Below are 10,460 nucleotides of genomic sequence, written 5' to 3'. Positions count from 1 at the left end.
CAAAGTTGCTGAAAACTTGATGGTTGTGTCACATAAGACCGCCACCAAAGAGTAAGTACATTGCGGACTGGCGGTTTCCATTTTGTGGAAGGAATGGTTTCATAGCAAAGTTCTTACCCTTCAGGTTTACTTTTTTGTTTCTTTGCGGCAATAAGTTCTAGTTGGTTCATCCTTGCTAACGACGCAGGAGGAACCATAGGATGTTCCTTGTGCTCTGTGCATTGTGAAATTATCTTTTTGCCAATCAATACTAATAAAAACAAACACTCAACCTTGATTTTGGTTGATTGGTATTAAAGACTGAAGGCCAGAGATATCTGCTAGGTAGAAATACCCCATTCATCTCATGTCCTTTTCCAGTCTGACCACTCGTCCACCTCTTGGTTTTGGAAACTGATCCTTCAGGACAGTCATCGTGTAATTTTTATTTATTTTTTAATGAAGAAACCGCAGTTTCTAGTGGTGTCTCCCCTGAGTATTTTCAGCAAATTTCATTAGGCACCTTCATAAAAAGCTTCCATAATTCTCGGTTTTGCTACAAGAACTGGTCCTCTTTGGGAACCAGAATACTGCTTTTTAAAAAAACAAAAAACAAACACTCATCATTGTAATAAATTCAAAACATCTAGTTTGTTTTGTAACCTATCTGTCACCCTTACACCAGATCCATAGTGAATACAACTGAGATGTTTCCCTGCAGCATACCAATGAATCGAGGGTTGGAAAAAGGTGCATTCAACCCTTCTTTCTGGTTATGGACAGTATATGTTCTGACACACCCTCTGTTTGCTCCCTGAAATGCAGTAATTGAGTGTGGAAACCTTTCAGCCACAAGTTGGACCTCGCCTAGGGGTGAATGAGCAAAGATGAGACTGACTAGGAGTTCAATTCAACCATCATTGCAAGCTTCCCTTTGCATCACCTTCTCCTAGTTGGAACTGTTGTATGAGGCATGGTATCTATTACATCTTGGGGGTGGTCCTTCAAAATAATTTGAAAGTGTGGAACATCAAGACAGAACCATAATACACTTAAATAACAGTCAGGTCAAATGCACCTTTTTCATCCCCTACTGCTTTGGTAGAGTCACTTGTCACAGGCTACATGCTACCAAAGAAAAAAGTGATCAACAGATTGCTTGCTCGACCTTGCAAGATTTGTGTCAGGAATCTACCAAAACAGCAAGTGACTGGCGGATGATTCCTGTCAGTAGGGAGAGGGTCCCTCCTAGATATTGCAGAGAGAGAATGTGTTTTCAATTAGCTCATGGCAGGCTACATAATATAAGATGCTACATTCCATTAAAAAAAGTAGTAGTGCTGAATATATTCATTTTTCGTTTTCTTTTTTTAAAAAAAAGCTATTTTTCCTCAACGATCAGGAAAACAAAATGGAGGCAAAACAAAATTGAGTTAACATGCTACTTGCAGTGGGATTGAATGAATCGGATCCAAGACGCTCCCGCCAGCTGTTCAGATGAGAAATATGGTCCATTGTTTGATTCCTTTCCGAATATGACTCGATGAGATGCGGTAACAGTCTTGGGATCGGTTGTCGGTCAGTCACATCACTTGTTCTGCGTTACAAGTTTGTTCTTGTTTCTCCTTCCCACCCCTCTCGTTTAAAGTCCCCTGCCTGCGCGGTGGAACGTTGCAGCTGGCGAGGAACAGGTCGAGAGCAGCTCGTTTCAGGGAGGGGGGAAAAAAATGAAACCAAACTAGACACAGAATATTTACAGCCGTTCCACCAAAGGTTTTGGTAGGCCAGCTTGTTTCCTTCCCTCCCTCCCACCCATGCCCTGAGCCCTGCCCCTTAGGGGCAAGAAGGACTTGTGGAACTCTCTAGAGAGGACTGGGAGAGGCGACGCGTCAGAGGGCCGATGGTGGAGTCCGCCAGCGAGGAAGTGGGGAAAAGTTTGTACCAGCCTGTGACCATGTTGGAGAGATCCAGTTCTTCCAAGACAATCTGCGCCATTCCCATGAAGCACTTATGGTCCATGCGGCCATAATCTCCCCAGACAATCACCTACAGGGAAGAACCCTCATTAGGTAAATTGAACCTGTCCCAGGCTGGGCTCCGTGCATGGGGACTGGTGCCCAGAGCATCATATAAACCTTGGGACTCTTCTCCGGACCCCCAACGTTTACCTGAGGGAAGCCAGGTGGGTCACACCAGAAAGGTGTCTGGTGTTATTCTGAGGGGGGCTCTGAGCTAGGGGCATGAGCAATGAATTTCAAAATCAAGACAACAGGGGTCCTATATTCCCGTCTCTGACATTGACTCCTCGAATTGTGCAGCCATGACCAAGTCTGTCAGCCCCTCTCTGCCTCAGGTTACCGACCTGCAAAATGGGGCATTATAGCCTTAATGTCATAGGGATGTTGTGAAGATGAGTTACCCCACTGAGAAAAGATTGTGAGATCTTGGCTGCAAGGTGCTGCCTACTGTTTCTGGGTGAGGAACATCTCTTAGGGTCTGTATGGCGCCCGGTCTGTACAGGCCCTGCCCTTGGGTGAGGCACTACCATAATATGAACATATACAGTTCAAGACCTGCCTCTCTGAAGTGCTGGGTACCTGCAATTCCAATGGGAGCCACAGGATCTCCGCATCTTCAACATTTGAGCTCTCCCTCGGTCAGCCTAATGCTCACCCAGTTGGATGCTGATGTCACCCTCAGCTCACAGCCATCTTGGCCATCTATAAGGTGTGGGCCCTATGGCAAATGATGTGTGCAACTGGATCGAGGGAAAGGTCAAAAGTCCCTTCCAGCCCAGGATCTCAAAGCACTTTACAAACCTCCATGAATGAGGTCTCCGCATACCCCTGCGTGATACGGCAGGAACTACTGCCCTCTGGTGCCAAGGAGCGACACAGAAAGGGGAAGGGAGTTCCCACGGTCAGGGAGGAAGTGAGGGGCAGAGCTGGGGATGGAACCCAGGAGTCCAGACTTCCAGTTCCCTCAAATGAAGCGTTCATGGATCCGCTCCCCCAGTCAAAGACCAGATGTTTGACTGGGTCTCTTTACAGGCAATGAATAGGGGGGATCTGGCACCCGCTGCTGGGGGCATTTCCTCGAAGATATCCAACTTTCCCTTTAAGAAGTGGTCTTTGCCCACCTCCCCTTGAAAAGGGATTACTTCACCTGCAAAACTCTGCCCTGTGGGCCCTCGTCAAAGAGCAGCGCCTGCTGGTAGAATGGGTCCCAGGTCTTCTTGGCCATCTTGGTCTTCTTCTTGGCCAGGCAGGTCCCATTCTCCAGCAGATAAACTTTAACATAGGTCGCTGCATTGGAAAAGAGACAGAAGCACAGATGCAAACCAGCTGTGAATATCCTCAGCAGAATCCCCTGGGCACTGGGCCTCATCTACGGCGGGGGAAATCCAGGCACACACTGCCAGGAACACACCTCAACCAGAGCTCTGCCTCCCACAGGGATGCTGGCCTGCCAGGACCCCCTCCCCAAGCCCTGTGTTGTAGTTTCCCAGAGCTATGCAGAAGGGAGGGGGAGGGACGTCTCATCTGGTTGGTGGGGCGGGGGAGAATGGGCAGCAGGAATTTCGGGAAGGGGTGCTGAAAGACTGGCATCCCACTGGATTGTGGTGCATTCTCTGTGGTGAGGGCCGTGTCTGCGGGGGGGGCGGGAGGAGAGGGTCTGTGCTGTGCTGATAGCCTTGACTTTTCACTTCCTTGCTGGGTAGGTTTTGTGTTAGGTGTGTCGGTTGTAGAACAACCTGAACTGCCCCTCCGCCCGGGGTTATTGTGTGCTAATGCCTGACTCTGTGGGTGCACTCAGCCAGCCCACCCCTTGGCTGCCCACTCCAGGCAGAGCCAGACCCAAGGGACTAACCATTGCACGACTGGAGGGGGAGCCCCAAGGGACTGGGGGGGGCATATGCTTGTTATTGGGGTGTATCATAAAGCAACGCTATCGAGAGCAAAATGGAGGCATTAACCCCTTCTCCCCCGCACACCTTCCCAAAGCTCCTGGACCCCTCTTCCTTAAGGCTTCTTGGCACAGATACCTACCAGGGATGGACTTGGAACCCAGCTTTGGGGTGAGGCCCCTGGCCTGGATCACCTCCACCTCCAGCTGCCCGCTCCTATCGATCATCCCAATGTGGACATCGCCTAGGACAAAAGGGGAGAGGTGAGAATCAGGGGTCCTAGCGAGCCCCATTCTGTGTCAGGGACAAATGGCCACCCCCCATTAGCATCCAGGTCGTTTCCTTACTCGCCCGCAGCTTCCCCTGTCCTCTGCACCCTTGCTCGGAGGACCCTGTTCTAAAGCACCAGGTGCATTGCAGAGCAAGTCCCAGAGCACCCGGTGTCTTAAAACCGCTGCAACAGGGGGGCACAGCAAAACGAAAGTAACAAGAACATGCAACTGATGAGAAGACAGGACATCACAGGAGAGCCATCTAACCCCGTCCTCAAGGGAGCTTCGATGGGAACATGTCTAGGACCCGGAGCTCAATTCTGGGCACCTTGTTACCAGAACAACATAGAAACAGGGGAGAGAATTCAGAGAAGAGCGACATGCAATGGGCTTCATGCACCTGCGTGCCCGTCTGAGTGTGCTGTCACGGCACTGGGACAACTTAGTGAGACATCAGTGGCTGGCTCTGCAGAATTTCTAAGCGTCCACAACTACAGCTGAGTTGTACCCTCTAGAAATCAGGCCGTAGCATTTTAAAAATGAGCCCCCCCCCCCCCCCCGCCCGGTTTAAGAGAGAGCCTTTTCCTCCTGCTTCTCCGACAACTCGATTCGCTGTCCATGTACTTTTGTATCTGTCAGGCCACAGTGAGATACGCCTTTTCTGAACCCTGAATCAGCCCTTCGGGAGCTTTCCCCGTGCTAGGATTAACCAGAGCCATGCCTTGGGAAGGGGAGTTCCTCAGCATGGCACGTACGTCCTGGGGCTGCCCCAAGAAGCAGTTGAGGAGGTGGAGAGAGTTGGGTATCATCTCCATTCTAGTGCCCCTGAGCCCTAAATGGCCCCCTCAAGGATTGAACTCACAACCCTGGGTTTAGGAGGCCCAAGCCTAGCTGAGTACCCAGCAACTAGTTCCCTTCAAAGGGGGGGTGGGCGATTTCCCTGCCTATAGTGCAGTTCCTCCAGCCCTTTCTGAGTCCCATAAAAGCATCCCTAGAGATGGTCCGTGTCCTTTTGTGACGGGCTCAAGGGTATTTCTGATGGGCCCATGTCATGCCCCAGATTCCACGTCATACACTTTACAGTAGCATTTCCAAGGATAGCCCCAGCCCTCTGCTTACAAACACTGAATCTTCCCTCTGTCAGTAAGTAAGTTAGTAAGTTCTCCACCCGGATGCCTCTCCCTCACCCTCTTCTAAACCGCTCAGGTTGAATTACGCCTTCACGCTGCCTCCGCGGCTCCCTTGGAAGAATGACCGTGGTGGTTATTCCTAATGTTGGCCAGCAGAGGGCAGCTGAGGAAAGCGTGTTCTCAAGCATTAGGTGCCAAAGGAGAAAATGAAATACCAATGAAGCGGGTGGGTTTGTTAAAGAAAAAGGGAAAGCAAAGACTATGTGATTTGTGGTGTGAGGATGGGGCAACTCGGCTGGCAAAGCCCAGAACGACATGAACAACAGAAACCACCACGGATGGAGAAAGAAAGAAAGAAAGAAAGAAACCAGAAGGAAAACAAAAGACAATGAACTTTTGTTGTTGTTTTAAGCCCACGACACGGATTCGGTCTCCCACTTACGTCGTCTGCAGCAGCCCCAGTAGGTACAGCCCTTGGGATGTGCACGGAGGTAGGTCCCCGTCGCTCCACTGGTGTGTGACTGGCCTACGGCCTGCACCCCTTGCACCAGCGCGGCCCGGGGGAGGGAGCGGGGATCGGCGCGAAGGGATGGGGGGGCTGTTGGTGTCACGCCGGAGTTTAAGAGAAACAAGATGAACTTGGACAGTCTGAGACACACTTTGCATTTCAGAAGCGCGTTGGACTCAGAGCAGGGGACACCGAAAGAAATGGGGGGATGAGGACAGAGAGAATGAGCTGAGAGCAAGGTAAGGTCTCAAATCCCGGGGGCAGGGAGTTATGGTTTGGGGGTGTCACCTATTCCAGTGTTTCTCAATCTCTTCGATACCAGGGTCCGGCTTGCTGCCTTCCTAAACCGTGTCAGGGAGATCCTAGGGACCAGCACCGGTCCACGCAGCGGTCATTGAGAAACACTGACCTCTCCCACATCGATGGCCTTAAGGAGAAGAAAAATGCCTCCTTTCTCCCGCTGGCCCCAAACTTGCTATAGAAAAGCCAGGAACGTACTTTAAATGCAGCCGGTCTGATTCGGATCTCCCTCACACCAGTGACACTCAATTGACTTTAAAGGGGTTACTCTGATTTACACCAGGCTCAGGGTCAGTTTGTTCATGGTGGTTTTTTAAGGCAGGAGGGGAGGGTTAAGCATTAGGCATTAAACATCTGCCCCCCGCCCTGCCCAGGCTCAGCTCCACCCTGCATCCTGCTGAGGTGGAAAACAAGCACCACGCCGACTACTGGTCTTTGGAACATTTCCACCAGCTGTATTTTGAACCTTCAAAATCTGGGGCAAAAAATCTTGAATGGAAATTTTGAATTTTGATTTAAAAGAAAACAAGGCGGGGTTATGAAAATGTGAAATTCCACACCCCTCCTCCCGCTTACCATTGCCCTTAAAATCAAATCACGTACATAAAAGATGAGCGTGTTGAGCCTGGGGAAGGAATTTTGTTCTGCCCTTCCTCAGAAATCACCCCACCACTGTTCTGAAGAACGCTTTCTGCCCTCCTTGCCCTCCACCCCAGAGGTGGCTGCATTGCGGGGCTCGTGCATATAGGCTGTGGGATCCTTAGGAGTCAAAGGCACTATGGAACTTAGGACAGGGGCTTATAGAGAAAAGGGCCTGCTTCACTCAAGCTGAAAGAATGGTTTTCTTTTATACAGAATAAGGCCGGCATTCCCCTCGTTTGCAGTTGCAGTCGTTGTCCCAGCACGGTGCTCCACCCAGCTGAACATCTCAAGAGAAATCCCAGCTATGGAACACTTCACTGGGGTAGGACGGGTCTCTGTGCAGTATCTGGGCATTGCCACATGCATACCCGAAATCTGACTCTCTTCTGTAGCCAAAGGGGCCACCTGTCTGCTCCTCTGGCACCCGTGTCCAGGCCCGGACACCTCGCTGCCCTTCCTGCACTGCTGCTGGCTTGTTAGTGGCCCTGGCAATGGCAGGTTATGAAACTGGGATTTGCAAACGCATTCCAGTGGGATTTGGGTTCCTAACTCCCTTGGGTCCCTTTCAAATCCCAACCTGCCCCAGTGAGAGAAACGAACCCCATCGGCCCTCCCCGCCTGTTGTTTTGGGCTGGGTCCCTCCTTCATTCTGGGGCAGAGCTGGGACGTTAAAATGGTTTCGCTTCAGGCCTTGGAGAGCAATCCTCAGCGGTCCATTTGAACTCTGTTAAAAGGTGTAGCTGAGATGCCAGCACAGCCTGGCAATGAAAGGGTTAACGCCATTGGGGTCACATGCCCCCTTATTCCACAGGGATGAGACCTGTCCCTGTGTCTTCAGCTCCCGCCCCACCCCCAGAAGGCTGGCTCAGTCTGCTCCCCATGGAACCAAGCTGGGTCCCCTCCGCGGCTGGACAAAGGACTGATGGGCGTGTGGACAGGCCCCTGGCACTGCAGCAAACGGCCTGTGTGCAGCGTGGGTGGGGCTCAGCGGGGCAGGGATGAGACAGCTGGAGGTCTCGGCAAGCTGGGCAGTGGGTTGGGGGCTCTGCAGCTGCTCAGGTTGGAGAGACCCCAGGCAGCAGGAGCAGGGCCTATTACTGCTATTTCAGTGAGTCCCTGTCGGAGCCCGGTGCCCTTCTCAGACGAGGGCCGGTTCGTGGGTCTGACTTCAGTCCCTTCCCCTCTCGCGCAGGGTGGATGGAGGACGTGGGCTCCGCACACAACAGAGCCGCCTGGCTCCTGTCGTCCAGCCAAACCGTCGAGCAGCAGGCAGCTGTGTGTCCAGCATTTCGCTCAGTTTGAGCGCGCATCAGTTCCCTGCCTCCAGCCCAGTTCCACCAGGCAGGTCACAGACACCCACTTCCCTTAACCCCATGGGAGGCAGGGTCAGGGCCTGAGCCTGACCTCGGTGCCAGTCACCGGAGGTCCTGCAGCGAGATCCGGCTGTTCGCCTCCATCCACTAGGAGACACGGGCCGGGCACAGGGCTTGGAGCCCAATCCAGTGTAACAACTTCCCCTCATCCCTTTGGCTGGGCCACCCGCTCCAGCTGTGAGCACTCACCCATCGGAGGCGTCGCCAGTGTCTGCCGGCCAACAATCTGCGCCGGCCCGAGCCCGTCTAAAAAGTCACTGAACTGGCTCTCCGCTCCCAGCCGGGTCATGGGGAAAATGAATCTGAGATAAGGGGGTGGGGGGTGGTGAGAGAGGAGAAGGGACAGTACGGGTGAGACAAGCCCCCGGAAAGCACTGGATTTCCCTGCCAATAGTTCTTTGCACAGAGATAATGTGCCTTGCACGAGGATCTCAAAGCACTGAGCCAACATGAATTAACCAAACCTCCCTTACCATTTCCTGACAGTGACATCAGCTGCGGAACGGACCCTCCCAGGGCACTGGTAGGATACCCACCGCGTACGGATTAGAAACGCGGCTGGACAAAGCACAGGAGACTCTACAGGGAACCACCCTGCCCTGGAGGAGACAGCCCCAAGTGGACCGTCGCCAGCTCCGATTTCTACAGGACCCTGTGAACTCAGCACGAGGAAACTCCAGACTGATCTGACACTCTGTGCCCAGGAATCTGGGGTGCTTGAAAGCCAGGCAGGCATCACCCCAAGGGGTTGTGGGGCTCCGTCAGAGAGCATTGGCTTGATACTGGTAGGCACCGGTGACAGCCGGGACTGACAGCTCTGGCTCCGCACACCACCGGGAGGCCCAGTGGCTCGGTCTGATTTGGGGCACCAGGAGAGCTGACATTAGCTCTGCTCTTAAGCTGTGCCCTGTGTGGGAGTGGGAGAGCAGCAGAACCGCCATCATCCTCCCCCTGCGAGGAGAGTGGCCTTGGGGCATTACGTGCTTCCTCCAACCCACTGGGAGAGACCGAGGGCCTCCTCTGGAAGGAGAACTGCAGCTGGGCTTCTGCGCCTCGCTGACTGCGCCCTGCTCCCCTCCCCTCCGGTCCCAGGCAGGAAAGGGCCGGTCGCCCCGTGCCCTGGGCCTTACGTGCCATCGGAGCTATTACTGTTGGTGCTGCCGTCGGTCGATTCCCGGCTGCCCTGCCGCGTGACCCTATTCCTCATCTCCACAGCAATGCCGGTTTCCGTGCTCCGCCGGATGTTACTGCGCAGCTTCTTGGGGCCACCGTCTGGAAGCAAACACACAGATAAGCCAGGCTGGGGAATCGCAAGTAAAGAAACTCCCCCCTCCCGGACAGCAAGATGGCAGAGAGCCATCAGCACAATGCTCCCTGCACCCCCATCCTCCTCCTTCAAGGGTTGATGGTACATGGCCATGCAACATGACATCACCCTACTGGGACAGGCAACCCAGGTGGTGTCATGGGAGATGTCATGTCTAGTGCTTAGAGTAAGAACATAGCAAGATAGAATTCCTGGGTTCTATCTGCAGCTCTGTCATCGACCCCGGGCAAGTCACTGCCCCCCTCTGTGCCTCAGTTTCCCCATCTCTAAAGGGAGGAGGACCAGAGCCCCCTCTGAGGTGGGGTTTAGGGTTAATTGATTGCCAAGTACTTTAAGCTCTGATGCAAGGTGGCAGATGGCTCTTTGCAGCAGGGACTGCGTTTGTACAGCGCCTAGGCCCCCATCCCTGGCTGGGGCCTGGAGGTGCGACTGTAATGCAGCCCAAGGGAACTGATGGCAAAACGGTAATGCTCATTTGTGCAGGAGATCAAGCTTCCTCGGGGGCTCCTCCCAGACTGGAACGCACTCCCCCAGCAGCCAGGAACCACCGCAGATCTCGCCACCTTCTGCTCCTAGAGCAACCTGCCTTTGCTCCTCCCAGCAAACAAACAACAATCCTCATTTAAAAAAAAAAAGACACATGCAATTTCCCCCTAGGAAGGAAGCGACGAACAAATCAACCACACACAGCAGCTGCTTGTCCCCTCTCTCACTGCACCGCCAGAGCCTAGGGCACTCAAATGCCATGGAGAGGAGCACAGTATAAAAACTCGAATGGAGTCAACGAACTGAGGGCCAAGGGCACAGCAGGATTAAACAAAAGGACTGGGTGTTTCTGTGGCTAATGAGAGGTACATTCAAGGGGTAAAAGCAAGTTGTTTGGAAGGGCTGTGAACATCCTGCTTGGGGGCATGGGCCAGTCTCTGCCAGATGGGCCTTAGAAAAGAGCTTCTCCTGGGGACAGAGTAGCACAGAATTATCCACTAGGGGCTTCTTGTGCCTTGTATTAGGAGGTGTGTGGT

The 10,460-nt window shown here is 53.0% G+C and overlaps 1 protein-coding gene across 3 annotated transcripts in view; it reads right to left on the bottom strand.

Annotated features, from left to right (window-relative positions):
* Positions 1-234: 234 nt before the first annotated feature.
* Positions 235-10,460, bottom strand: part of RIMS3 (regulating synaptic membrane exocytosis 3) — a 58,738-nt gene continuing 48,512 nt past the window's right edge. For all 3 annotated transcript variants that reach the window (XM_065576900.1, XM_042854035.2, XM_008167133.3), the window contains exons 3-7: positions 9,242-9,383; positions 8,301-8,413; positions 4,029-4,130; positions 3,145-3,284; positions 235-2,025 (exon numbers count right to left, since the gene is read on the bottom strand). In XM_065576900.1, the coding sequence (XP_065432972.1) occupies positions 1,813-2,025; positions 3,145-3,284; positions 4,029-4,130; positions 8,301-8,413; positions 9,242-9,383 (710 nt within the window). In that variant the 3' untranslated portion in view covers positions 235-1,812. The remainder of the gene's footprint in view (positions 2,026-3,144; positions 3,285-4,028; positions 4,131-8,300; positions 8,414-9,241; positions 9,384-10,460) is intronic.

Source organism: Chrysemys picta, chromosome 23 (genome assembly GCF_011386835.1).
Source record: "Chrysemys picta bellii isolate R12L10 chromosome 23, ASM1138683v2, whole genome shotgun sequence".
In the NCBI taxonomy this organism is placed as follows: Eukaryota; Metazoa; Chordata; order Testudines; family Emydidae; genus Chrysemys; species Chrysemys picta.
The sequence above is the reverse complement of the archived record's forward strand: the minus strand, read 5'-3'. Positions and strand labels throughout refer to the sequence as shown.